Here is a 27548-nt window from a genome sequence, read left to right on the forward strand (position 1 = left end):
TACCCCTACCCTACCCCTACCTTACCTATACCCTACCCCAATCCTACCCGTACCCTCCCCGTACCCTATCCCTTTCCTACCCCTATCCCACCCGTACCCCTATCTCACGCCTATCCTACCCCTACCCTGCCACTTCCCTATCCTACCCGTACCTCTACCCTACCACTACCCTACCTCTACCCCGACCCTACCACTACCCTAAACCCGGCCCTAAACCTACCCTACCCCTACACTACCCCTACGCTTCCCTACCCGTACCCTAACCTACCCTGTAACTTCTCTATCTTACTCCTACGATACGACCAAGAGAAATAGAGACTTCTATGCTAATAATATAAAGAGGTAAAGTTCGTGTGGTTGTAGGAGGTAATCTCTGGATCTACTGGACCGATTTGGAAAATTGTTTTACCAAAAGAAAGCTACGTTGTTTGCGAGTGTCCAAGGCTATGTTTGATCCCCATATTCACACGGGAACGGGAACTACGTAAATGAAAGCGCCGGGCGTCATATAGTGGAATTTCTGCGTCTTTTAGAAATTTTGTATTATCTCCGAAACTATTTAAGTAATTAACATACTGTAAAGGGCAAATCTTATCTCCATAATACCCTTGTGATTATTAAATAATTTATTTTAATAAGGATTAAAGTTTAGTTGTATAAATAATGACGTAAACCTAAGTATATAAAATTAATAATTTTTAAAACACAAAAGGCACTATATCTGCTAATATATAGAAGATAGATATATGGTGTCGCGGACTTTTTTGTAGAACTTTTAAAGATACATAAAGTCTCCATATATTAATTTCAATTTTACACAATAGTTAAGGCAGCGCATGCGAATAAGTCTGTATAAGAGGATTTTCAGTCCGACCTGTATGACAAAAACTGTGATAACTCGGCTAATATATATGATACCAATATAAAATATATACCTATAGCACTCCCCGATAATGTAGCATTCTACTGGTGAAAGAATTTTTAAAATCGGACCAGTAGTTCCGAAGATTACCCCATTTAAAAAATGTGACAAACTTACAAACTTTACCTCTTTATAATATTAGTATAGATATAGATTAGTATAGATTAGTATAGACTACGTATGTATATCTTTTACAAAATTAAGTTAACACAAAACACTATAATTACACTTACTAAGTTTTAATTAATTTATATACACAACAATCGAAATAATACCATAAAACGAAATAATATCTAATTACACGAAATACGTATGACGAAAGTCGAAAGTCGAAACGAAACGAATAAAATAAAATTACAAATTATTTATTTGAATTTAAACCTGATTACCTGAACCTGGTCCTGAACCTAAACAAAGAAAGTACGGCGTATCTAAACTATAAATTAAAACTTAAAGTATGTCTCTAATCTCTATTTCTAAATCTAAAAAGCAAATACGTAAATAGACAGAGTCAGACAAACAGTACCTAGCTAACTTTAACTACCTACGTGCTACGTGGCTACGTGCCTAGAAGTAGAACATACTCATTAACGATTAACATCGACTTGCCAAAATCTAAGTAAATTTTTCATTCACCACCAACACCGATGTATGAACAATCAATTTCGATCATCATGTAGTCGGCATAAATCTCCCTAGCGCCGTACAAAAATATGGTGTTTTTGCTCAACGCCATCTATTGGTAAATGAATAAAACGCCTACATAGAGTTTAGTAACCAAAAATGCTGATCCCTATAAAATACGTAGAAACCTATAGAGGAAGGTTCAACTTAATTTGGCGGTTGGCGCTTAAACATAAGCGGCATTCCGCCTTTTAGAAATTTTGTATTATCTCCGAAACTATTTAACTAATTAACATACTATAAAGGGCAAATCTTATCTCCATAACATCCTTGTGATTATTAAATAATTTATTTTGATAAGGATTTAAGTTAAGTAGCATAAATAATGACGCAAACCTAAGTATATAAAATTAATAATTTTTAAAACACAAAAGGTACTATATCTGCTAATGTATAGAAGATAGGTATATGGTGTCGCGGACTTTTTTGTAGAACTTTTAAAGATACATAAAGCCTCCATACATTTATTTCAATTTTACACGATGGTTAAGGCAGCGCATGCGAATAAGTCTGCCTAAGAGGATTTTCGGTCCGACCTGTATGACAAAAACTGTGATAACTCGGCTAATATATATGATACCAATATAAAATATAGCCTATATCACTCCCCGATAATGTAGCATTCTACTGGTGAAAGAATTTTTAAAATCGGACCAGTAGTTCCGAAGATTACCCCATTTAAAAAATGTGACAAACTTACAAACTTACAAACTTTACCTCTTTATAATATTAGTATAGATATGTATGAGTAATTGATATTAAGTGAATTCACATCACTTGAATAAATGCAATATTTATATGTATAATAATCATTAATTAAAGTCTTACGAATGAGAACATGTCTATACTTGGGAATCATAATTAATTAATTTCAAATAACTTTGTGAGGTATAATATAACCCATAACTTAAAACTATTTGTGGTACTCGAACAAAGACATTGCCACAGAAAAGATATTACAACCAGTAGTTGGACTTCATACTAGAGGTCGAAACGCGAGCTATACCTACGCTCCTTGAACATGGGGTGATCGTAGGGTGAAGACAGTCGCGACTGTGCCGCGGTGACGAACGAACGCACGGTGTATTAACAGAGTAAAGTGTATTAATAGTATTAGATTTTTTTAATTATGACCAGTAGGAAATACTGTGCCGTTTTTGGATGCATGAATTCAAAATTATCCCATCCAGAGATAACTTTTTTTAAGTTACCTGGAAACTCTGAAAGGTTAACTTTAAAATAAATTTACTTATTAGTAGGTAGGTACATAATCTTGTATTTTTTAATGGATAAGGTATTTCCTTTTATCTCCAGAATAAAGGTAGGTATCTGGATTAGTAAATAAAGTGAATAGAGTAAAGGAAAGTGATTGACACGATTGAAATATGTAGCTATACGCGGTTCATGAATCACGATACAGTAGGTACGATAAGCTTGTATTAAAACCTCGACTGCTTGTACAATGTATTGTGTGACTGTGCTCGGATCATTTGTGTTTTGTTACCCGACTGCGGCGAAGCCCAAAGGAGGAGTATGTGTTTGAATGTTATGACTTGTTGTTGTATGCGGGCGACGGGAGGAAAGGACTGCGCGGGTGTGAAGTCGTACGCGCTGGGCATCGTTACCCCCCTCCCGGACCGCGCCGACCTTCGGGAGTGTTACGAACAAATTTGCCAAGCACACATACTGATAAATGATATGTCATTAGACTCGTCTAGATAGGCCGAGTGTCACTGGGTAACTTAGTTCTTAAAAAATCAAAATGGCGGATTTTATGCACTTTAATGTGCAAGCTCATAAAACTTTTGCTCAGCTTGGCATTGGTGACAAGAATTTTAACCGACTTCCAAAAAGAATCGTATCGTATTTACAGCGATATTTCCGTCATTTGTAAACCGTTTCTTTTTTGTTTGGATGAATATTCTTTCAGGTTAGTCCCATTTTTTTCATGTCAGGATCTGATAATGGCATCCTAGAGAAATCTAGGGGAACTATCGTATCGTAGGGACAATTAGTGCGTTTGTTCATTGTTTCATTATCTATTTTAAATCACTACAATTTCATGAAGGTATTTATCTTTTTTTTTATTTGTTCACGTAGTGTGGAGGTAATACCTAGATGGCATCACCGAAATAAATATGTTTAAGAATACGACCAATCCTTCAAGATCATTGACGTAGTATCAGCCTTAATTACATCAACCAATCAAAAAACACGCATTTTTATTTATCACTCCCCATTTTACTACAATTTACAAAGTATTTTATTTGTTTATATAAAAAAAGTTTATTTACAATCACAAAACTAAGTGGAAACACAAAGTTAGCAAATGTAATTAAATTGCTGCATGCGGGCAGCCCTATGACATGTTTACGTACCGCGCGGCTGTAGGTATTTATTTCAAAAATACGGCCGAGTTATTATACTGGTTGTAATATCTTTACTGTGCCATTAGTTATGATAGGTTTGGTATTTTCTTTTAATTTCTACGTTCTTTCTTACAATTTACCGAATAATACACGTTAAATTGTAAACAGTATGTTGCGGTTCACATTCTTTCGACAGTTTACAATCTCGCGAGATAAATTATAATCTAACAATATTTACAACTAGCTGACACTGCGCGGTTTCACCCGCTTGGCTCCCGTTACCGTAGGATTACGGGGATAATATATAGCCTATAGCCTTCCTCGATAAATGGGCTAACTAACACTGAAAGATTTTTTCAAATCGGACCAGTAGTTCCTGAGATTAGCGCGTTCAATCAAACAAACAAACAAACACTTCAGCTTTATAATATTAGTATAGATTTTACGATGACATATACAAGTTTATAAATGAAATAAAGTATTTATATATTTATAGAGTAGTTAACTAATAAATATAAAATCTATTTATGTTTGTTTTAGGGATGTAAATGTAAAAATATCGATAAACCTTAATTTTTCAAAGGTACAAACATAAAAATGTTTAGAACGAAATAATGAACAGAAATAAAAATCTAATGTAATTTTATAAAACTTCTTTACAAAAAGAGTTACAATCGGTAATCTGCATTTGGCCATTCGCCGAAGATGATTGTCTAAACTAAAATATACTCTCAAACTGAGTTTAAAAAGTAAATGTATGTTCCCAATCGTAAATCTCGTTTTAACTTCTTACATTACCTAAATGTATATAATGAAGCCTTACGTACCTGAACGGCTAACAAAGTTTCTATTTTCTTTGCGGTGGAACGTTACATTGACGTTTGATTTCACAATAAAACATCTGACGACTTGAAAATTTTATCTGATCCGTTCTGAAGTTTTACCGTTAAACTATGAATTCTATATGAATCTGTAAAATGGGGAATACGTTTCATAGATAGCTTTATGGCTAACTTAGTAAACTGGCTGTGATGGTTATATGTCTATTCAAGATCGAAAACATTTTGGTTTATCAATCATAATAGTACAATGTTAGTGTTCTAAGAATTATTTGTATGAAAGTATGTCGTTTTCAGTTATTACTAGTGTATTGTACTGTAAAAAAGCTGTAATAGTGCGTACAGTAGTATGTGTAATACTTGAAATAATAAATAAAACAAAGTAGATTAAGTTAAACAAAATATAAAACTGCAGTTTTATGAGTACTTATTTATTTCAAAATACTTCCAATAAAAATACTGAGAGAATTAGGTAATATTTTATTTTTCTATAGTTAATATATTTCGTAATCCATTTAATGACCGTATGACATTCTACTGATTTAAATAATATATTATAATTATGATCACAAAATAGGCGTTAACTGATGATTGAATATATCTTAAATTTCTTATATAGATTGAATGCTACAAGCGAAACAATGTTTTTCCAGCACGGTCTGTCCAAACACATACGCTAAGAAAGACGACCAGCAATAACCTACGACTTTAACAGTAAAGAGCCGTCATCGCAAGGAATGGCGGACCAGCAATCTTGTAACAACGTCGTTAAAAACCGCGTGGGTAACAAATAATAATCTCAAAAGCCAACGAGCATTGATGCTCTACATTGACGTTTACGATCGCACAAATAAATTAAATACGATCGTAAAATATATCGAGCCGTATCGACGCGTGTCACATCACTATAAATATAAAATGAATAAAAAGAGACGCATAAACGCGTCACAATAAAAAGTTGAGTTATTCTTTTTCTTTTTTTTTTTGCGCATACATGTTTTATTATTTTTTTTTACACACATTATTTACGGTCAAGTCGTATTTTGGCTAATCGCTTGCTCGTAATAAACTCTGATCTCGTTCATCGTAAATGCATCGCACCGCTGTCATAAACTGTTTATAGATTGGAATATATTCCCCGTTATGATCGGTTTTATTATGTGAATGCAACGTGCAACGCTATCTTTAGTCATGTAGTTGCGTTTTTAGTTGCAGTCTTCACACACGTATAGAATCAAGAAAATTTTCAGGTATGCTGGTTTCCTCACGATGTTTTTCCTTCACCTCTAAGACACATGATATTTAATTTCTTAAAATGCAGACAACTGAAAAGTTGGAGGAGTATTATGCCCCGGACATAATAAGGAAATGAAATGAAATAAAATTTTATTTGCCTAAATTGGTGTTATTTGAAGTTGGTGTTTCAAGTAATATAAGAAAGGTGATTCTAATAATCGTTCCATGTAATTATTATGAAAATTAACTTCCATAATATGATGTACTGACAAATTAACACTGAATACCCTTTTAATGTGATAGCTGTAGCATTTATAGTTTTAACGAGCATCGTAAAACGGTTGTATTATCTGATATTCCATAAAATGTGACGTCACAGACATGCGCACGCGCCTTGAAAGTAAAACGGATATAAAATTCGATTTTCCGTTCGTAGTGGCAATGATGGTGCAGGGGATTTTATGACACCCCTAATTTTTAGGGTTCCGTGTCACAGACCAAGTAATTGGTGTTAAGTAGGATAAATATCATGTCACAAAAATTAAACAAATTTATACATACAGTCGAACGTAGAACCTCCTCCTTTTGGAAGTCGGTTAAAAATGAAGATCAAATCTAGAATCTATGTTGGTGATATCAATAAAATGACAAAAGAGAAAAAAAGAGAGAGAGAAAAAAAAATTACAAATAAATATAGATTTGTAGAAAGCCACCACGGTCCAAAGTGCATGTTTGCCTAACGTTTTGACAGTTGACAGGCTTTCCTTTTTTATAAACACTGAAAGTCTAACTATTAAAGCTCCAGCACATATACTATAAATAGTGTAAGTTGGCCGACTATTGGACAACTAAATTGTACACTTTATAAGAAAGTTTGACAACATTTTAATTGTGCATAATCTGTGTCTTGATGCTTACACGATTGGGATCCAATAAATTGGTTAGACGATTTCGTTAGACGAGGGGGTTAATTTTACTTGGGTGCTACAGTAGTACGTACGTACCACGATGGTACTAAATAGATACAGTGTTCAACCAAGTGAAGTAATTAGCCGAGTGATGAACTGTGTGCCTAGTGGGAGTTTTCAATAATTTCATACTAACATCACGTTAACATCACGTTAACGTAAACGCAAATTTATATGGAATTGAAACAGTTGTGCAGTAGTGCCACTAGATGGCGCTGTTTCAATTCCTTAGAAATTCGCGTTTACGTTACGTGACAGTAAAAGTATGAAACTGCCACTAGGCCCTCTGATCACCAGAGTGTGCGTAACTTATAATAGTGTATGTCTGCGAGAACTCTTAACGACAGACTTTCTTGAAGCTACGTACGGAACCCACTGTTAAATAAAAATTTTAACCGATCAACGGTCTTGTTTAAATGTGCTCATAATATTTAAAGTGTTTATTGACAATTAAACTCGGTAATGTGTCTTGATGAGGTCGAGCAAGTCGAATAGTAATTTCGTTAACGAGTTACTTTTATTGATGTCCGTAAATTTCGGATTCGTTCCGGTACTTGTGGTGCTATTGTACGATTGAGTCGGTTGAAATTATATTTTGAAAAAGACTAATAGTCCTTAAACGATAGTATAAAAATATTTTAAAATTGTAATAAAATACGAGAGATATTCGAGAGATTTTCCTGGAAAAAATGGTGAGAATGGAAGGGAAATTACTAGCGATAACTCATTTGATGCAGAATAATATTCTGAGAAAGACTTATAAGTTTTCGTTTATAATTTTCTCTAACTCAACTTATGACTAGTACCTAATCTATATATCAAACTTATAGAATTACTTATTTATTTGTAAATTTTAGAATATGCTGTTTCAATTATTCAAGCATATGTAATTTCAATTTTAAGAACTCATTATTCTATTTACCCACAATCATCCCTATCATATTATATAGATTTACGAGACAGTTACAAAAAAAAACAAAAACAAAATAATTAAGTTACAGAAATAGGTGTATTGAGAGTTCTTTCTTCACCAAAAAATCTGTCTCAAGAAAAAATTGAAGGCGCAAATAAAAAGGATCTTATTAATTTTTTTTATTAGCAGCCCTTAAGAACGATTACCTCTCGTAAAAAAATTAATGACATTTCATAATAAAAACGGCATTTGCTATCTATATTTTATTGTAAGGCAGACAATCCCGATTTTCCCTCGTTTTGACTATAAAAAATAACTTTCAAACGGTTTTAACGCGCGTTTTATTTCGTGCTTTTTAAATTTCGAATGCTGAAACAAAATGGCGGATTCACGGGCCTCTCTATAAAAATTATAATGTCTATGCTTTGTTTCGCGTAGATAAGGGGAATTTTGATGAGCAGAAATTTTATAGCAAATCTTTATAACAAATGTAAAGCCAAGACAAGTAACTTTGGTTTCTATGTGACTTTACCAGTAAAATGGAAAATTTATATAAATTTAATAGTTTAATAGTTCTCAGATTTGCGTTGTTGGTGTGAGCATAGAGCAGAGTTCTTTTTCACAAAAAGAAGCATTTACTGTCTATGTATTGGGAGAAAAAAATCTAAGAAGTTATGACTACTATTAAGTGTTAAATATAACCTTTTCACCATTTCAGCACCTTGGGACCCCAACGTCTATCGGTTCTTCGAATTATGTGGCCTGCCCATTGCCACTTTAGCTTCGCGACTCGCTGAGTCAGTGACTTTGGTTCAGCGAGTCCTGAAGCTAGTAAAAATCCAAAAAAAGGAATATATTATTTATTTTCAAAATCCACAACCAATAATAATCAATTATTTTTCCAAAATCCACCGTTTCTTTTACAACTGATATGGAACGCATTTTCCATGCGTTATAAAAAGAACAGTCTTAAATTTAATATCGTTTTTATTGCGGGGATTACAATAAAGGGGGGAGTGTGTGTGGAGCTTTACATTTTACGTGTGTGGGGTCCTTAAAAATAAGCAGGTTCGCGAATATAAAATACATTTTATTGGATAAACAGAAAAAAATAATAAAAAATACACATAATGGAGGATTTAAGTAGGCAGTAGTTAAATTACATCGTAATGTTATGAACGCTGCATAATATTGCGTAACTAGCTTACTGCCGCGACTTTGTTCACGAAAAATTCATAAATCCTCCTAGAATTATATATTTTTAACCGACTTCAAAAAGGAGGAGGTTCTCAATTCGTTCGGTTTTTTTTTACTCAAAGACGCCTGGACCGATTTCAAAAATTCTTTTTTTGTTTGAAACGGTATAGTCCCTATTTGGTCCCATTGCCATCATGTCAAGAACTGATGATGGAATCCTGGAGAAATTGAGGGAAACTTTCGAAAATTATATGAGTGTCTAGTGTGTATACATCACCGGCTTAGCACCGCCTACATACTGATTAGCAGGTAGAACATAATATTATGATGTTATTTTTCACTTTTTAGTTTAGTGGGTACGTATTTAGGTTTTGAAGTCGGTTGTATTTTTTTTATTAAAATTTTCATTATTTTTCCATTTTTAGTGTGAAATTTCATCTCAAACGAATACATCAGACCCCTAATGACAGTCACAATCATGGTACAAATATCTCAGCAATACAAATTAATCAAGCCCAAACACAAGGTACCGTAAACCGTTAAGGGGTTCCCTTAATTGTTCCGTATATGTTGCTCTATGATCTCATTTACGTACCAGTGAGTTCTTGTTAAAATCGGTTCAGTCGTTCCAGAGATCAGTCCGGTACAAGGTAGTGGTACATGAGTATTCAAATTCGGTTCTGCAGATCCAGAGATTACCCCCTACAGCACAACAACCTACAACCCCAATAAACTTTACCTCTTTATAATATCCGTATAAATAAATAATTAATTTGCCGCTTCAGTAACTCTATGGGTCGATTGTTATTTGCACAGTTAGCTTTTAGCGATTTCTGATCTATGGTTATTTGACTGAGATTAATGTCATAACCACTGTCTCTATTGAAAATACATAAGGAGAAATTTACGTTTCAGGGAGTGCAGTCTGAACTGAGACAGTGTCGATTACTAACTCTATGTTTACCCGTGCATAAGACGAAATTTTATAAACATTCTTTCGTTGTGCAAGCCGTTAAGTTATGGAATGCTCTCCCTTTAAACATACGGCAATCAAAGACACTGGACATTTTTAAAAATGCCGTAAAGTCTCATTATCTGGTGCAGTAAAGACGATCTGTATATATTATTTCTTTTCAATATAAGGTATTTATTAGTATATTTTGATATGTATTTTATTCATTATTGTAGGTATTTGTGTAATATTGTTTATGTATTAGGATGTAAATTATTTGTATGTATGTGTATTACTAATACTATGGTTATTTTTGTTTTACGCCACCTGCTGATGTCCTTAAGTTTTCCTAAACCGAAGGTTGCCTGGAAGAAATCGCTACTTAGCGATAAGGCCGCCTTTTGTATGCTGATCTCTTCCTAATTTGTTTTTTATTTCACTTGTTTTTGTCTTTGTGGTGTGCAAATAAAGTATATTTATCTTATTTATCTTTATAGATGTTTTGAGACAGATAATATTTGCAAGAATTTATTGAATCATGGTTGAATGTCGACCGTATAAAGGCACGTAAATCGTTTAATTCAAAGTACCTAGCAAGTTCACGCATCTCCACAACAAATGTTGCCAGCATAAAGTTGTTATTAACATTATTGACAATAACAGCACGCGTCGCCCGTCGGGTTGCCAGCGCGTTGGATCGTAAAAAACATTTTTAACACTTACGTTGTTAAATGTAACAATTTGTTACTCATGTGTTACCTACGTAACCGGTTGAGGATAATTTTAGTTACTTTTGTAAGCTTTCTGTATTCACAATAAAATTATAAAGGCGAAAGTTCGTAAATGTGTTTGTTTGTTTTTTCTTTACGCTGCGGCTACTGAAGCTATTTGGCTGAAAGCAGTGGTATGCGCGGTGAATTTACAAAACGGAGGTCCTAGGTTCGATCCCAGGCTGGGCAGATTGAGATTTTCTTATTTTGTCCAGGTCTGGCTGGTGGGAGGCTTCGGCCGTGGCTAGTTACCACCCTACCGGCAAAGACGTACCGCCAAGCGATTTAGCGTTCCGGTGTGATGCCGTGTAGAAACCGAAAGATTGTAGTCAAGGGCTAACTTGTAAAGAATAAAAAAAAAAGAAAAAAAAGGAGATGGTCCATTTCAGGTCCACTCTTGTACCCCGTATCATTAAAATTTAAAAAATACAAAGATTTGAATAAAAATTTATTAAAGTAAATAAATCTAACTAAATAAAATTAAAACCCAAGTTTTTGAGTTATATCAATATGGTGCCCTTAAAGCAACTATGAAATGACGATTGACAGCAAACGTCAAATCGATTACTGCATTGAAAATGTCATCAATCCGCCATTATTACCCATATTAGTGTTGCATTTCTTGGGAGAGAATGAATATTATTTCGAAAGAATTAAAGTAAATTCGTAGATTTGTATAATCGTTCGTTATCGACCTATATACGGCTCACTGCTAAGCTCGAGTCTCCTCTCAGAATGAGAGGGGTTAGGCCAATAGTCCACCACGCTGGCCCAATGCAGATTGGCAGACTTCACACACGCAGAGAATTAAGAAATTCTCTGGCGTGCAGGTTTCCTCACGATGGTTTCCTTCACCGTTAGAGACACGTGATATTTAATTTCTTAAAATGCACACAACTGAAAAGTTGGAGGTGCATGCCCCGGACCGGATTCGAACCCACACCCTCCGGAATCGGAGGCAGAGGTCATATCCATTGGGCTATCAAGATCCATCGTATAATCAAAAATAGTTTAAAAAAACATTTTCTTTTATTTCTGTCTGGGTACAATGACTGATCCTGAGCTCCATACAATTTTGGACCATCTCCTTTGGAACGGAAATGGATTTTACTCTGGATTATCGTATAGGCTACTTTTATTCCGGAACAATCCATTGCTCGGGAACCATGGCCTTGTCCGGAATGAAAGTCTATGTGTTAACACTTTCCCTGCGGCATACGCACACGCTGTGTTACGTAATTACCCGATGCGTATGCGGCATTACACACCATTAGTGTTTTTTAAGATGACTCGGTATTCCCATGTACATCGGACGGTGTATCGCGCCCAGCGTGTTTTATTTTGACGCTCCGCGAGTGCGGGCGGGAACGTACCACACGCCCGGCGTGTTTAACAATATAATTATCAACTAATGTAACAATCTATACTTATAATAGTATTGATTATGTACCTATACCTAATATTATGTATGTTTTGCTATAATGAAAAAATTGTGTACTATAATAAAAAACAGGGTTGCCATTGCGAACACATTATCATATGTGAGCTCGGAGGAATTACGAGTAATAAGATTTTTTCAAGGCCACCAACCGCCGCGCATTTGTATCTTCAACAGGGTGAAATAGGCGGCTCAATTATTTTCAATGTCAGTCAAAACATAAACAAACTAACTAGAATAAAATTTAAAATACGAATGTCTAAATTTTTTTTAATTTATACCTCTACTCTAGCCATTAATACAAATAACAGTCTGTCTAGCGGCGGAGGTGAAAGATTTGCAAGAAATACATTTTGCAGGATTACAACAAACAAAATAATATCTGAAGTTTGCCAATCCGCATTGGGCCAACGTGGTGGACTATTGAAATAAACCATCTCATTCTGAGAGGAGACTCGAGCTCAGCAATGAGCCGAATATGGGTTGATAATGATGAGGTACCTACTATAGTAAGTATGTTTTACTTCAATAAAATACATATAGATAATATATCCCAACTTAGGGGTTCCCCCCCCCCCCCCGTTTAGGGGGCAAATAAGTGAAATGGGATTTTTTTAGGGGTCTGAAATTTTTAGGGGTATTTTCAGGGACTTTTTGACTTTTTAATATTTTTAAATTGATGATAATTTTAATATATCTTTCTTGACCTAGCGACTTATAACGATATATAATACGTTATTCTACAACCACTCTGAGGCAACTGGCGGCAATTTTCATCGAATAAAAAAAAATGTTAAATTTATTAATTGTCAACATGTATGATTTCAAAAAATCTGAATCTTCAGATAAATACGTAATATTTTGTCTGTATTAAATAAGACTTTTGAAACATATTACAGCATATTATTTCTAAATTATTATGAATTTATATTTTTAGGGGGACAACTCAATATTAGGGATAATTAGGGATAAATATTTTGGACAGTTGGTAACACTGATCTCGTCCTTCATTTGTGGTCTGTGATCATTATCTTTTTAGCCGTTTGTGGTGATCGACTCTACACTTCAATTTTTACTCAGCGCTGTTTTTTAACATTATAAACATGTCGTAAGTACATTTTGATTTATTGATTATTTTCTTTTATATTGTTCTGTACAGTGTATGGAATACTTTAGAATGAACAAGTTTATTGAGTTCGACCTTGGATACATTTTCAAAGGTTTTGAATGAAGAACACGATCATTCATGTTCAATTACGTCAACCGTAATGGTGATTTTTTGCAGTGACTTGGGTTTTGGTTCAGCCTCTTCAGATGGTCCGGCATCCAATAGGTATTCCATCTGTCAATTAATGTTACTGTAGTCACCTCTTATTTTATGCCTATTGTTATCTTACCTAAACTTATCAACCGATAGACACCCACTGTTGGACATAGGCCTCTTGTATTGACCTGGAAGCACAAGTCTCGAGCCACTAACATCCAGCCTCTTGATATCCTCGGTCCATCTAGTAGGGGGTCGCCATTCCAGCATCTTGTGGGACTCTAACATCCATTGACTCTTTTAACTATGTGGCCTATTGTTAAATAAATATTATGACTAATTTTCACTTTTCTTAGAAATACCCCCTCAACTTCTACGGCCGAGCCAACCCCTGACCCAGCTGGAGCTGACCCAGCTGGAGCTGACCCAGCTGGAGCTGACCCAGCTGGAGCTGACCCAGCTGGAGCTGACCCAGCTGACCCAGCTGGAGCTGACCCAGCAGAAGCTGCTGTCGATGCTGACCAGCCCCCACCAGAGACACCACCTGAGAGTCCTCAATCGGGTAATTTTTTTTCATTTTTATTATTTATTTTTTTATGCTATTGAGGCCCAAGTTGTGATAAAGTATCACATACCAAGTGTTTTGAACAAAACAAAACATATACGCAAACATACTGAGTAAATATTATTTTGTTACAGGTCATGGGACTGCGTCGGCTTCAACTGTATCAGTGGCCTCGGATTTGGGGGACCCCAACTCCTTGGAGTCCTCGGGGTATGACTCCTGGGAGTCGTTGGGGTCCCTCAGCTCCGAGTGGGAGTGGGAGTGGGATGAAGACTTTTTTGAATATTAAATCAAAAATGTTGAATTAATATTCAAAAATTCTTTATCCCACTCCCAATTTTATATTTTTTGTTTCATTTATATATTTTTTTATTATTATTTATTATTAGATATATATATATTTATATATATGTATATTTATATATAGTTTTATTATATCTGTAGATATAGTTTTGGAAGTATTTATTTTATTGTGACTACCCGTCTCACTCAATAATTATGTATAATATTTTTATATATTGATTTGTAATATTAAGCTACCTAAAAGAAATAATATAAGTCAAATAATATTAAAAATGTAAAAAGGCTGTTTTGAAGACTGAGATAGTTTATGCTCACAGTATTTCATAATTATTATGTTGATTTTGATATGTATAAAGAAAAGTCATGTTTATATTAGTCATGTTTAGTACAATATTAAAAATGTAAAGACTGTTTTGAAGACTGAGATAGTTAAATGCTTACAGTATTTCATAATTATTATGTTGATTTTGATATGTATAAAGAAAAGTCATGTTTATATTAGTCATGTTTAGTACAATATTAAAAATGTAAAGACTGTTTTGCTGTGATAGTTAAATGCTTACAGTATTTCATAATTATTATGTTGATTTTGATATGTATAAAGAAAAGTCATGTTTATATTAGTCATGTTTAGTACAATATTAAAAATGTAAAGACTGTTTTGCTGTGATAGTTAAATGCTTACAGTATTTCTTAATTATTATGTTGATTTTGATATATTTTGATATGTATAAAGAAAAGTCATGTTTATATTAGTCATGTTTAGTACAATATTAAAAATGTAAAGACTGTTTTGAAGACTGAGATAGTTAAATGCTTACAGTATTTCATAATTATTATGTTGATTTTGATATGTATAAAGAAAAGTCATGTTTAGTACAATATTAAAAATGTAAAGACTGTTTTGAAGACTGAGATAGTTAAATGCTTACAGTATTTCATAATTATTATGTTGATTTTGATATATATAAAGAAAAGTCATGTTTATATTTAAATGTTATTTTTCTTATAAGAACAAGAAATTTATGTAATAAATACTTACAAAAATAACATTTGTTTTAATCAGTCTTATAACTTCGTTTATACGGTCGCCCGTCTGCACTGTCGGACGGCGTATCACGCACCGCGGTTTTTTTGACGCTCCGGGAGTGCGGGCGGCAACATACCACACGCACAGTGTGTTTAACAATATAATTATCAACTATTGAGTATGTACCTTTAACAGTAAGTATGTTTTACTATAATAAAACATACCTACTATTGAAATATTAAGTTTCTTTTTCTGATTGTGTAAGTAGTGCCGTATGGGACCTCAGCGGCGTCTCCAGGGGGGTTATATTAAAATATGTAACGTGACTCAAAATATTAAAAAAAATATTTTTTTAAACAATAAATGAATTTTCTTTCTAATTTATAATGACATTGTATACGTAGCTTAAAACAATAGGTACTTTTCTTAAGCTTTGCTTGTAAAATTTAGGAGAGTTATTTTAGAGGTAATGAGGTATAGTTATACTCTTTTATTTTAGTATACGGTAGGTGGGTTATATATGCAATTTAGTGATAATAAACAAAAACAACTATTTACTAGAGGAAACATATATATTACAAAAATATTTTACAATGATTAAAAATAGTAGATTGTTATACAAGAGGCTAAAAAGACCCATTATATACAAGGTATTTTTAGGGCCCGAGACGTAAGGCGAGTAACCGAGTTTATAATGGGTTTAGCCCCACGTGTTACACTCTGCTTTTCACTACGATTGCGAGAAAATAAAATAGTTTAGTACAATATTCAATGATTTATTTTAATTGAAAATTAAATGTACAAAGTCTGGAATTTTGGATAAGGGAGATGCTTTTACCCAGTAACATAATTTCCGACTATTGTAAAGATGAATAATGAGTATTTTTAGCCCCGCTGTGGAGTGGTAATATGACAGTGTTTTTGAGCAAGAGTAGTGAAAATATACTTTTTTTTTAAATAAATTACAAGTGAGAACAAATCATCAGCTGCAGTTTGTTACTACCACAATAACAAACAAAATAGATATAATATTATTTTTATTTATTTATTTATTATTCTACAAAAAAACACATTTAGATTAAGCCTAACCATATTGCAACACAAACCACAGTTGGTTTTACTGTGCACTGGTTATTATTACATAATACAATATTTAAGAACTAAAATAATTAACAAACAAAAATCATTATCGGGTAGTTAAATAAATATTGTAAAAGTGTGAGTAAACCGCTGCTGCGACGCTACACAGGCTGTCCCAAAAAGTAATTCTTTAGTTTCCGCTTATGACGTTCGTGAGTATATTAGTATCTTTTAGAAGATTCTTTACCGTATCCGGAAAATCGTTAAAGATTGTTATTATTATTATTTATTTTTCAACAAACAACACATTGAAATTAAGCCTAACCATAGTGCAACACAAACACAGTTAGTTTTACTGTGCACTGGTTATTATTGCATACAATAAATACAATATTTAGGAACAAACAGAACATTATTAACAAACAATGTTGGAACAATATATTCGAGCCTTCGCTTACCATACCCATTTATGAAGTTTGGTACATACAATTTAGATTTATTTGAACTTCTTAGTTGTTTATTTAATAAAAAGTTCAGATACCGTCTAGGCCACTAGAACTAAAAATGTGAACTGATGCCAGTGCACAATTATGCAGTTTCACTTGTTTGATAGCGAGAAAGAACTCTATTGTTTTGAAAGGTGTACTAAAAAGCATGTCTGGATGACTGTTTTCAAATGCTAGACTTGTAGTTTTAGAAGTCATTGAGTTTTTAAATCACTCTTTTTACCTTTAGTTATTGGTCTAGAACACTAGAAGGTTTAAAGGATGGAGGAGGAGGGACAGGACAAAATTTACATCAAAACATGTTACAACATACTTGTACCATAAGGTGCATTCGGGTAATATTGAAAATTGGATAATTTCAATAATTATATCTTATGATTTTAAATATTTTAAAAATTGTATACAAAAACTAAAGAATGTTATGTATTGTTCTAAAAGGTGTACCGAAAAGCAATGTCTGGATGACTGTTTTCAAATGCAAAAATTGTAGTTTTAGAACTAATTGTGTTCTTAAATCGCTCTAATTTACCTTTAGTTATTGGTCTAGAACACTAGAAGGTTTTTTATACACATGAACACAAGTTTTTTTATAGGTAATTTGAAATTATGAAAAGTTTGTATTTGAGGATGTCAAAATTTTAATAATTATGTTGATTTTAAATATTTTAAAAACTGTATACAAAAACTAAAGAACTCTATCTATTGTTTTGAAAGGTGCATCAAAAAGCATGTCTGGATGACTGTTTTCAAATGCAAACTTTTATTTTTAGAAGTAATTGAGTTTTTAAATCACTCTAATTTATCTTTAGTTATTGGTCTACAACACTAGAAGGTTTTTAATACCATGAGTGGATCTATAATATGATGGACCTGATTAATTTCCCATGGAATAAAGAATTATTCTGGGGGAAATAATCTCAGGTCCAACATGTTGTAAATCCACTCATGGTTGGTACCCGAATGCACCTGTGGTAGCAAGTTGTCCTCCCAGAAACTCGCGACATAGACACAACGGGCGTTCGTGGGAATGCCGCGAGCTTCCTTCCACATCTTTTTGATGTAAATTTTGCCCTTTGCCTGGGCCAAAAATGGGCACCGATCAAACCACTGGGCATGTTGGGCCCAGGGTTGGTCCCCCCTCTTCCACCCTTTTAAGCCCCCATCACAGTGGAAGCATAGAACTGCGTCCTCGTTTCCCGTATAAAAAAAGCCTGCCTCAGCAAGCTCCTCCGGCGTCTGGCGCATGTTTTGCGGCCAGCCTTCGAAGCTCCTGAGGCGGGCATTTTTATTTGCAAATTGACCATTTTTGGGCGGGAGCGCGACGGGCCGACCGATGTCGCGCTCGTCGCGCATCGCTGGCACGACCTCCCGCCGGCTTTCTTCGCGGTGCATCTGAAAACAATTAAATTAAATGAAAAATTAATAAAACCCGCCATTAACGCACCTACACTAGCTGACGCGAGAGACTAGCGTTTGTGAAAGTTCATGATCCGCGAACATTCATAAAAACTGAAAACAACACATTGTTTCGGAGTGAAACGTAGGTACATATTTTAAATTCATGATGAACTTCCGCAAAGTAACGCCTGCTTCTATCCAACAACACAACTTACAAATATTTACGTAATTAGTAAAAGTATCTTTAAATATGTATTTATCAAGTCAAATCCCATAACCCAAACAGGATAAAACATGTTTGTTTCAAACTGACAATTAGAATTTTACACTTACAAATACATCATGAGACATCTTGAATGTTTAAATTACTATTACTTACTGCACTTATCTAAATTTAGAATAATGAATCATTACTTACTATTTATATAAATGGCGTCGTCCAACAGTTAAAAAAAAAATGATAGAGCAGCTCTCCTTATTTTTAATCAGCAAGTTGAAAAAATTTGCTTGTATTGCGCTTCAACGCACGACCGGAAAAAAATTTGCGCGGCGGACAGATACAAAACAGACGTCAGACACAGAGTAAATTACTACATTCGTACAATGACAATTGACAACTTAGACGTTTGTATGTTTTTTTTTTAATTTGTCCCCAACAACATTTCGGGGACAGGCAAAGATCGTTGACCATACAGCCTATATAACATTTTGTATCTTCAACATTCCTGTTAACGATACAAAATGTTATAACGGCGACCTAATTATTATCTTAAATGTCACTTTGAACTTAAATAAAATAGCTAACTAGGATAAAATTATAAATAAATGTTTACATTTTTTTTTATAAATACCTCTACTGTAGCCAATGTAGGTACTGTAGCGGCGGAGGTAAAAGATTTGCAAGAAATACGTGCAAGATTACAACAGACAAAATAATGTCGGCAAGTTAAATATTACAACAAAAACAAAATATTTAACAATAAAATGTTTATCGACATTGTACATGGAGCTTAGAACTTACCGCTGCGGTACCTACCAATAAATTGCTCAGTAATAAATGGCTATTTTTACCTATTTTTACTGGAAAAATAATGAGTATTACGCTATTGTTTCGTCGGTCAGTTTACCGACAAAGGACAGCGGCCGCCCCAAATGTGTTTGTAAAATCGGTTAGACCATAAATTCCCAAAGTGGTCCAGGTGGACGAGACGCGAGTGCGAGCGCCAACATACCACACGCAAGGTGTGTTTAACAATATAATTATCAACTATTGAATATGTAACAATATTGATTAGGTACCTGTAGTAAGTATGTTTTACTATAATAAAACATACTATTGAAACTAAAAATTGAAATATATAATAAGTATGTAACATGTAATTCACTTTATATACAGTGTAGACTCTAGCTTTACCTACAGTATATTTAGCTGTTTACAGCTACTTACACTGTAGGTAAAGACTGCATTTACAAAAAAAAATGCATATATTTTGCAAGATTTGCAAAAAATACAACAGACAAAAGATACGATTCCATCAAGCCAAAAAGGTCGGCAAGTTAAATAGTACAATAAAAACATAAATATTTGAAACAATAAATATATATAGACATTGTACACGGAGCTTAGAACTATAGGTAAACCTTACCGCTGCGGTACCTACCAATAAATTGCTCAGTAATAAATGGCTATTTTTACCTATTTTTACTGGAAAAATAATGAGTATTACGCTATTTTTTCGTCGGTCAGATTACCGACAAAGGACAGCGGCCGCCCCAAATGTGTTTGTAAAATCGGTTAGACCATAGATTCCCAAAGTGGTCCAGGTGGACCCCCAGGGGCTACGGACGACTAAGCGGGGGTCTACGTTGACGTGACATAAAGATGGGGTTTCACGATCCGTAAGCGAAAATTTATCTGGTTTCATACCGAATGCGGAGTTTTCTAAATAAAATAATAGTGAATTGATTGCTTCCTGGCGCTGTGAGTAAATATCAAAAATTCAAGTTAGTGAAATAACTTTTTCGCTGCACAATTTTTGTCAACCACACACAATCTAATCACATTTTTGTCGAGTTTTTGGATATAAATTTAACAGGGGGTCCACCGTAACCAGTTAGACAATTAGAAAGTGATCTATAAGATATAAAAGTTTGGGAACCTCTGGGTTAGACGCTATCCTATAGCTTGGTGGGATTCTCCCACCAAGCAATAGGATAACCGGCCGATATATATATAGAGGAATACACAATCCGGTTTTCCATTTTACAATCAGTATTCAGTAGTGAAGTGAACGTCAAGCAAGCATCATGTCTTCAGACAACCTCTTTGATGAACTAGCCGAGATGTTTTCAGATACGTGAGTTAATTTTTTTATATTTTATTTATCTTCTATTATCTTCCTCTTTTTATTTGAATCATTAATATTATAAAGACGTTAAGATTGTGTTGTTGTAGGGGTAATAGAGATTACCCCTCTGGATCTACTGAACTTCCTGTATGTTAATAATATTTTAACAGATTTTTTCTTGTGTGCATTACGGAATTACGCAAAAATATGGATAAGTTTGTTTTGTTTTATTATGATTTTGCTGTCGAATATAGTATCGTCCGCGTAGATTCATTTTGAGTTATAAATGTCATAACCATATATAATTCTCTAAATATCTGACTAACCGACTTTTTTGTGGCTGCTATAGTTTTTGTTTTATGAAACGTGTAAAGTAAATATATGTCTACCCTTTGGATAGGTTCCAAATGGGTTAGGTTCGTAATGAGAGATAAAGATAATTGTTATATATTATACACTTATCGAAAATTTACATCGTCCGCGTAGAGCTGTTTTGAGTTATAAATGTCGTCCATATTTAATTCTCTAAATATCTGCCTACTTTTTTTGTGGCTGTTATAGTTTTTGTTATATGAAACGTGTAAAGTAAATATATGTCTATTCTTTGGATAAGTTCCAAATGGATTAGGTTCGTAATGACAGATAAAGATAATTGTTATATATATATATACTTATCGAAAATTTACATCATCCACGTAGTGCCATTTTGAGTTATAAATGTCAATAAAATCCATATTTAATAGGGATGATGACAGTTTTATAAATAGTATATAAATTTAAGAGTATGCTAATAGTAAAGCAATTTTATAAAAGTAACAGGGTAACTGCGATCATTACTTTGAGCTACAGGGATTTAAAGGGTCAGATTTGAGGCGCTGCCGCGGATCCCTGAAAAACGCCCCATACAAAATGGTACGAACTTATGACGTCGTAGGCAATTAATGATCGTTAAATTTGTATGGGCGTTTAAACAAAATTACTAATATCTTTGTTATTTCTGCGTTTATGTTTATAGTTCATTTATTAAAAATGTCACATTTAATGTGAGGAAGCTAAAACTGTATGAATTTTCATCAAATTACGATAAAAGATTTTTAATAGATTTTGAAATTTTATAATCTTATTTATTTTGCAAATATCCAGTCAATCTTTGCTTTTTATGTATAAATTAGTTAACATTTACCTTATTTACCCGAATGTATAATAAAAATCTATATATTCATCATCCTCATTCTCTAAATATCTGACTAGTAAAGTTTTCGTATCTGTAGGGAGGAGTTCAGTGCTTCTTCGGCATCTTCATCCGAAGATGACGAAGAGCCGGCACCTGCCCAAGGCAGCAGCCACGCAGAGGCTGAAGAATGGACAGCAACGGGATCTCTGCAGACGTTCCCGTTCAGTGGTGTTGGCCATTTCAGCATTGGTCCAGCTGAGTCCCCTATAGATTTTTTCAATTTAATATTTAGCTCCACATTTATGTCCATGTTAGTATCAAGCGTAAACACTCATGGTTTACGCCTGATGTTAGAAAGTACAGGCCCCCATAGTAGGTCTTTAAAATGGAACAACACCAACGAAGACGAAATGCGTATTTTTTTGGCGTTACTTTTCCATATGGGCCATATATCAGTAAGTAGGCTCAATTATTATTGGAGTACAGATAAATTATTTAATTTGCCTTTTAAACTATTCATGTCCCGGGACCGATTTCTGTTAATACTTCGAAACCTAACTTTTTCCGATAGTAATTCATACAGTGACACTGACCCTAATAGATATTGCAAACCAATAATAGATTTTTTTAACTCACTTATGAAAACTTTAGTCAATCCACCAAAAAATTTAACAATTGACGAGAGTGTTGTACTGTGGCGAGGACGATTAAGAATTAGACAATTTATTAAAGGCAAAAGGCATAAATATGGAGTTAAATTATATGTACTTACAGATACAAATGGCATAACGCAGAAAATGCATATGTATTGTGGATCAGATGATGCTTTACTTAAAGGCAAAGGCCATGCTGATAAAGTAGTAATGATGCTTATGGAAGATTACCTAAACACAGGGCGCTCTCTCTATACAGACAACTTTTATAATAGTGTGACACTAGCAGAAAAGTTGTTGCAACAACGTACATATTTAACAGGCACGCTTAGAGCTAATCGAGCAAGGAATCCAGGGATAACTAAGTCGAAGATCGCTAGAGGTACATTGCTTACTAGATATAATGCACGTGGTGTATGCGTCACCAATTATAGGGATAAAAGGAATGTACTGATGATTTCGACTGAACATCACTCTGATTTCGTTCAATCTAGTAACAGTCATGGTCAGGTTAAACTGAAACCAAAAGTTATAGTAGAATACAACAAATATATGAATGGTGTTGATCTAAAAGATCAAATGCTATCATATTATCAGTCATATAAGAAGTCAACCAGATGGTATAAAAAAATAGTAATACACGTAATGCAAGTAATGCTCCTGAACTGTTTCAAGATGTTCAATGAACAAAAGAAACGGTCAGGTGACAATAGTAGATCCATGTCATTTTTCGATTTCCGGCTAAATGTAGTAAAAATGTTATTAAAAAAGTTTGACACACCGACTGACAGACTAACTGAGACTGAGGTATCCAATAGACCTTCTACTTCGTCATCGCAACGCGTCCATACAATAGCTTACTTGCCTAAAAATGATAAAAACAAAACCAAAAGAAAAGACTGTGCGCACTGCTTAAAAAAGCGAAAAGTTCGCAAAGCAACGTTATTTTATTGTCCCTTATGCATTAAAAAACCTGGGTTATGTATACCTTGCTTTGGTGAATTTCACAGGTATTAAATTTTTCTTGCCAACATGGCATTATACTTTCAATATTTTTTTTGCACAATTCCACAATAAAGGAACTCTTTTGGTTCAGTTGTAGTTGCCTATTTTTTATTGCTTTGCTTTGCGTGTAATATTATTTGAGAATCAGAATAAGCAGTTGTTTTTTTTTTATATTAATTTTGTGTAAAGCATTTTCTAAATTATATCAATGTATATGTCACACAGAAACCACTGAATCGATAAACACAGAAGGGTTGTGCAGTGTGATACGGATACTATTTTATAAGCATCTCATATGAGTTCTCCTTTATGTCTTTGTATTATATATATTATTTTATTTATTGCATGCTAACTGTAAATCTTTTTCCTATTTCACTGCATGCATTTTATTTCTAATTTTACCTAGTTGATTACATAATTTTAATGCATGCAAACTCATTTAGATTGTTTTGGATCTGATCTATTTTGAATTTATGCCCAAGCATAACTTGGAGATGGATTCATTTTAATTTATCGTTTTTATTCATTATTAATTTTGCTGGATAGTGGTGGAGATTTGCATAGTCAGGAAGACGGCAATCACAGGAAGGCGCGGAGGTGGGGCGCATTTCACCCCTTTGGGGTCCACATTGTTAGGGTTCCTTAGACCCATAGTGACAGTCACAAACCGTCTAGGTGGAAAGGACTCATCAATACAAATAATCAAACCCAATCATAAGGTAGCAACCGTTGAAGAGACGATGGAATCGTCTGTGTTTCAGCTTCATCGTCAGATCGACTCCAGACCTTCATCAAATTGTAGTGATTTAAAGTGCTTTATGAAAATATTAACAAACGCTATAGTCGCGCTTACGATTTTTGAAAGTTCATCTAGATTTCTCAAAGATCCCATGAAAAAATGGGACCACCTCGGTAATAATACCCATGCAAACCAAAAAAAAATATTCAAATCGGTCATATATACAACAGTTACATACATAAAAAAACATTTTTTGATTTTGATTTTTTGACCTGATTTTGTGAAGTCTGTTAAAAAAAATGTCGGCAAGTTAGATATTACAACAATTGAAAAAAAAATAACAAAACAAACAAAAAATAACAAACTAAAAAAAAATATTTGAAACAAATGTATTTTCTTTCTAATTCCTATTGACTTTGTACACGGAGCATAAAAAATAGGTAAACCATACCGCTTCTGTACCTACCAATAAATTGCTCAGTAATAAATTGTTATTGTTTACCTATTTATTACGCTATTGTTTTTTTTACACATTAGTTCCCGCCAGTTTACCGACAAAAGGGCGGCAGCCGTCCGGGCTATGCCTTCAAATTGCCCCGTCGTAATATTACAACAAATATTTTTTCGTAATAATATGTTATATAATAGTTGGTGGCCTTGAAAATTCTCTGAAATGTTATATCCATGCTTTAATTTACGCAGTTAGTTACGATAGAACTTGAAGCCGCCACAAAAAATACATGAAAAATAAATGAATCTAATGTCAATGTCAATTGAAAAATTTTATCATCTGTTGTGCCGTTTGCGATCTTTTCTTTCCCTGTCGGTGTCAACGACGACGAGCGTCTGCGCAAATTTTGCAATGAGGTAAGTACATGTTTTATTGATTAATTCTTTTATCCATTTGACTCCTAAATGGACGACTTCTCGTAACGGACGACAATACGCGTAATACAATACGCGACCGGTTGCGGTGCGGTCGCGTATCGTATGCGTTCGTATCCGTTACGCGACATGTAAAAAAATAAAACGCAATAAACGCAGAGCACACATTATCGCAGAGCACACATTATCATACTCTGCGCGATAGAGGAATATAAAGATTTTTTAAATCGGTTCAGTTATTAAACTGTGATGAATGTCATAAAATGTTTTATTTTTTCAGTGAAGCATCGCAACAGAGGACCACCACCCCGGTGGGGCAGAAACGCCCCGGATCCCCGGGGGATCAATCCAAGCCTTCAGGCCAAAAGGCCAAAAGGCCAAAAAGGTATTCCATCTGTCAATTACTGATTCTGTAGTCACCTTCTATGCCTATCAATTAATAAACATTATGACTAATTTTCACTTTTTATCATGGAAGGACATCTGTAGACCGGGAGCCGGAGCCGACTCCCTCAACTTCCGCAGCTGCTGATGCTGCTGATGCGGCAGAGGCTGCTGCGGCAGCTTTACAAGCAGGTACTTTTTTTATTGAAAGAATATTTGCACTGTGATATTTGCACATCTAGACTGTGATAGGAGTGGGTATGAGAACCATCTCTAGGTGTTGAGTTTAGCCTCTGTACCACTGAGCTATTGAGGCTCAAGTTGTGAAAAATTATCATACCATTTTGTGTTTAGAAGTCTTAAAATAAACATACCCAGAAAATAATGTTATCTCTATTGTGTTTTGTTACAGAGCTATGGCTGTCAAGCCCTGAGGGGAGTCCGGCGCCCTCTACCGTTGCAATGGGCTCATCACCAAGGTCCCATGACCTTGTTGATGAGCCCAATAATGACTGGGGGGTCATGGACAACTCCGAAGAGGAGTGGGATGGGGGGCCCGAATATTTTTTTTAAATATTATATTTATACTTAGTTTATCTTGGGGTTTTTGTTTTTTCAAGTATTTTATTATTTATTTTTTATTTTTATTTAGTATAAATTATCAATAATATATATTCTTTAATTATTTATATTTATATTGTACTTATATTTATTTATATTTTTTTATGTTTGTGTATATTTTATTTTTATTATTTTTTCTCGGGGGTTTTGTTTTTTTTATTTATTTTTTATTTGGATGTACTACAGCCTATTGTTGTAATATTTTAGTAATAGCTGGTAATGACTAACTGAAAATGTGTACTTACCTACTTTTAAAATTACTTTATAATGTTTGACTATAATATAAGTTAACTTGTACTATTTAATTGAACTTTAATAAATATTATTCTCAGTCGTACATTTTATATTTATGTAATAAATTTTTTTTGTGAATAATTTTTAATAACAGAATAGTTTAAGTAAAAAATAATTAATTTATATAAATATTACAGTACCTGGAATTAGATGTGATTATTTTTATTGAACTGCACTATACAATAATTGTATAGTTAGTTTTAGATAAGTTAGTAAAATGGTGGTAAAGAAAAAAAAAACCTTGGCTGAGTTTGTTGTGGGCTCTTCTCGGGCCAACCCTCCTAACGTCAGTTTAATTTTTTTTAATTTACTTACCACCAATGTATCATGACATAACTTGACATTTCAGAACTGCTTATTTACTTGAAATAAACGAATTTTAAATTTTGCAACCTCGATTTGACTTTTTTTTTCCGTAGAAATACGGGATAAAATGTGCCTCCGTTACTCGCAGATAATGTAGCTTTCCACTAATGAAAGAATTTTTAAAATTGGTCCAGTTCTTTGGGAGCCTATTCGTAATTTACAAGCAAAAACCAAATGTTTAGAAAACAAACATTGTTAAATTTATTTTGTATTTATTTATACTTTTTTTAAATTTCTAAAATGATTGTAAAATACAATTATACAATAATAACATTGATTCAGAACTTAATTTGCAATAGACAAGCTTCTTAGGTGTAATAATAAAATCACTAAATACTTATAAAATTAAATATATATTATTTATAACACAAAAAATAATAATATAACATATAATATAACATAAAATATACCTACCTCTAGCTAGACACGCTGCGTGTGTGTGATAGCAGTCTTAGACCAGGCCAGCGCGTGAACACGCGACGCGCGTTTTTAGCAGAACGTACAAGGTTTTTGCTTTGTCGTGACAACAGTGCGAAAAACACAACTGTTGTGTTGGGCTTAGCATGGTAGGGATTTTTTTTTGCATTGTTAGACCAGCAGGGAAAGTGTTAATCCAGAATAAAGTCTATTTCCAAATCGCTTCAG

At 33.8% G+C, this 27548-nt stretch overlaps 3 protein-coding genes and 1 long non-coding RNA gene across 6 annotated transcripts in view; 2 read left to right on the forward strand and 2 right to left on the reverse strand.

Moving 5' to 3' along the window:
- Positions 1-27548, reverse strand: part of LOC112057873 (uncharacterized) — a 173318-nt gene that overhangs the window by 13857 nt on the left and 131913 nt on the right. The gene's annotated exons all lie outside the window — the stretch shown is intronic.
- LOC112057024 (opioid growth factor receptor) lies at positions 12053-15470 on the forward strand. Its single transcript, XM_024097514.2, has 3 exons — positions 12053-13396; positions 13909-14114; positions 14252-15470. Exons 1-3 carry the CDS (start codon positions 13392-13394, stop codon positions 14404-14406), a joined length of 366 nt encoding a protein of 121 aa, XP_023953282.2. The 5' UTR covers positions 12053-13391; the 3' UTR covers positions 14407-15470.
- On the reverse strand, positions 16475-19963 carry LOC128199319 (uncharacterized). Its single transcript, XR_008251971.1, has 2 exons — positions 18853-19963; positions 16475-18428 (listed from the first exon to the last, which is right to left on the reverse strand). It is a non-coding gene; the product is annotated as an uncharacterized LOC128199319 (long non-coding RNA).
- On the forward strand, positions 20386-27510 carry LOC112057023 (uncharacterized). 3 transcript variants are annotated; one of them, XR_008251970.1, is made up of 5 exons: positions 20386-20791; positions 22054-25220; positions 25519-25623; positions 25717-25814; positions 26035-27510. XR_008251970.1 is itself a non-coding variant. In XM_024097513.2 (5 exons), the coding sequence occupies exons 2-5, from the start codon at positions 25105-25107 to the stop codon at positions 26193-26195; spliced, it is 480 nt and encodes a 159-aa protein (XP_023953281.2). In that variant the 5' UTR covers positions 20399-20791; positions 22054-25104; the 3' UTR covers positions 26196-27510. The 3 variants fall into 3 exon arrangements, 1 of the variants encoding a protein (XP_023953281.2); XM_024097513.2 differs by having other exon boundaries at positions 20399-20791; XR_008251969.1 differs by having other exon boundaries at positions 22054-25623.

The sequence above is a fragment of the Bicyclus anynana genome, chromosome 22 (assembly GCF_947172395.1).
Source record: "Bicyclus anynana chromosome 22, ilBicAnyn1.1, whole genome shotgun sequence".
NCBI classification, from domain to species: Eukaryota; Metazoa; Arthropoda; class Insecta; order Lepidoptera; family Nymphalidae; genus Bicyclus; species Bicyclus anynana.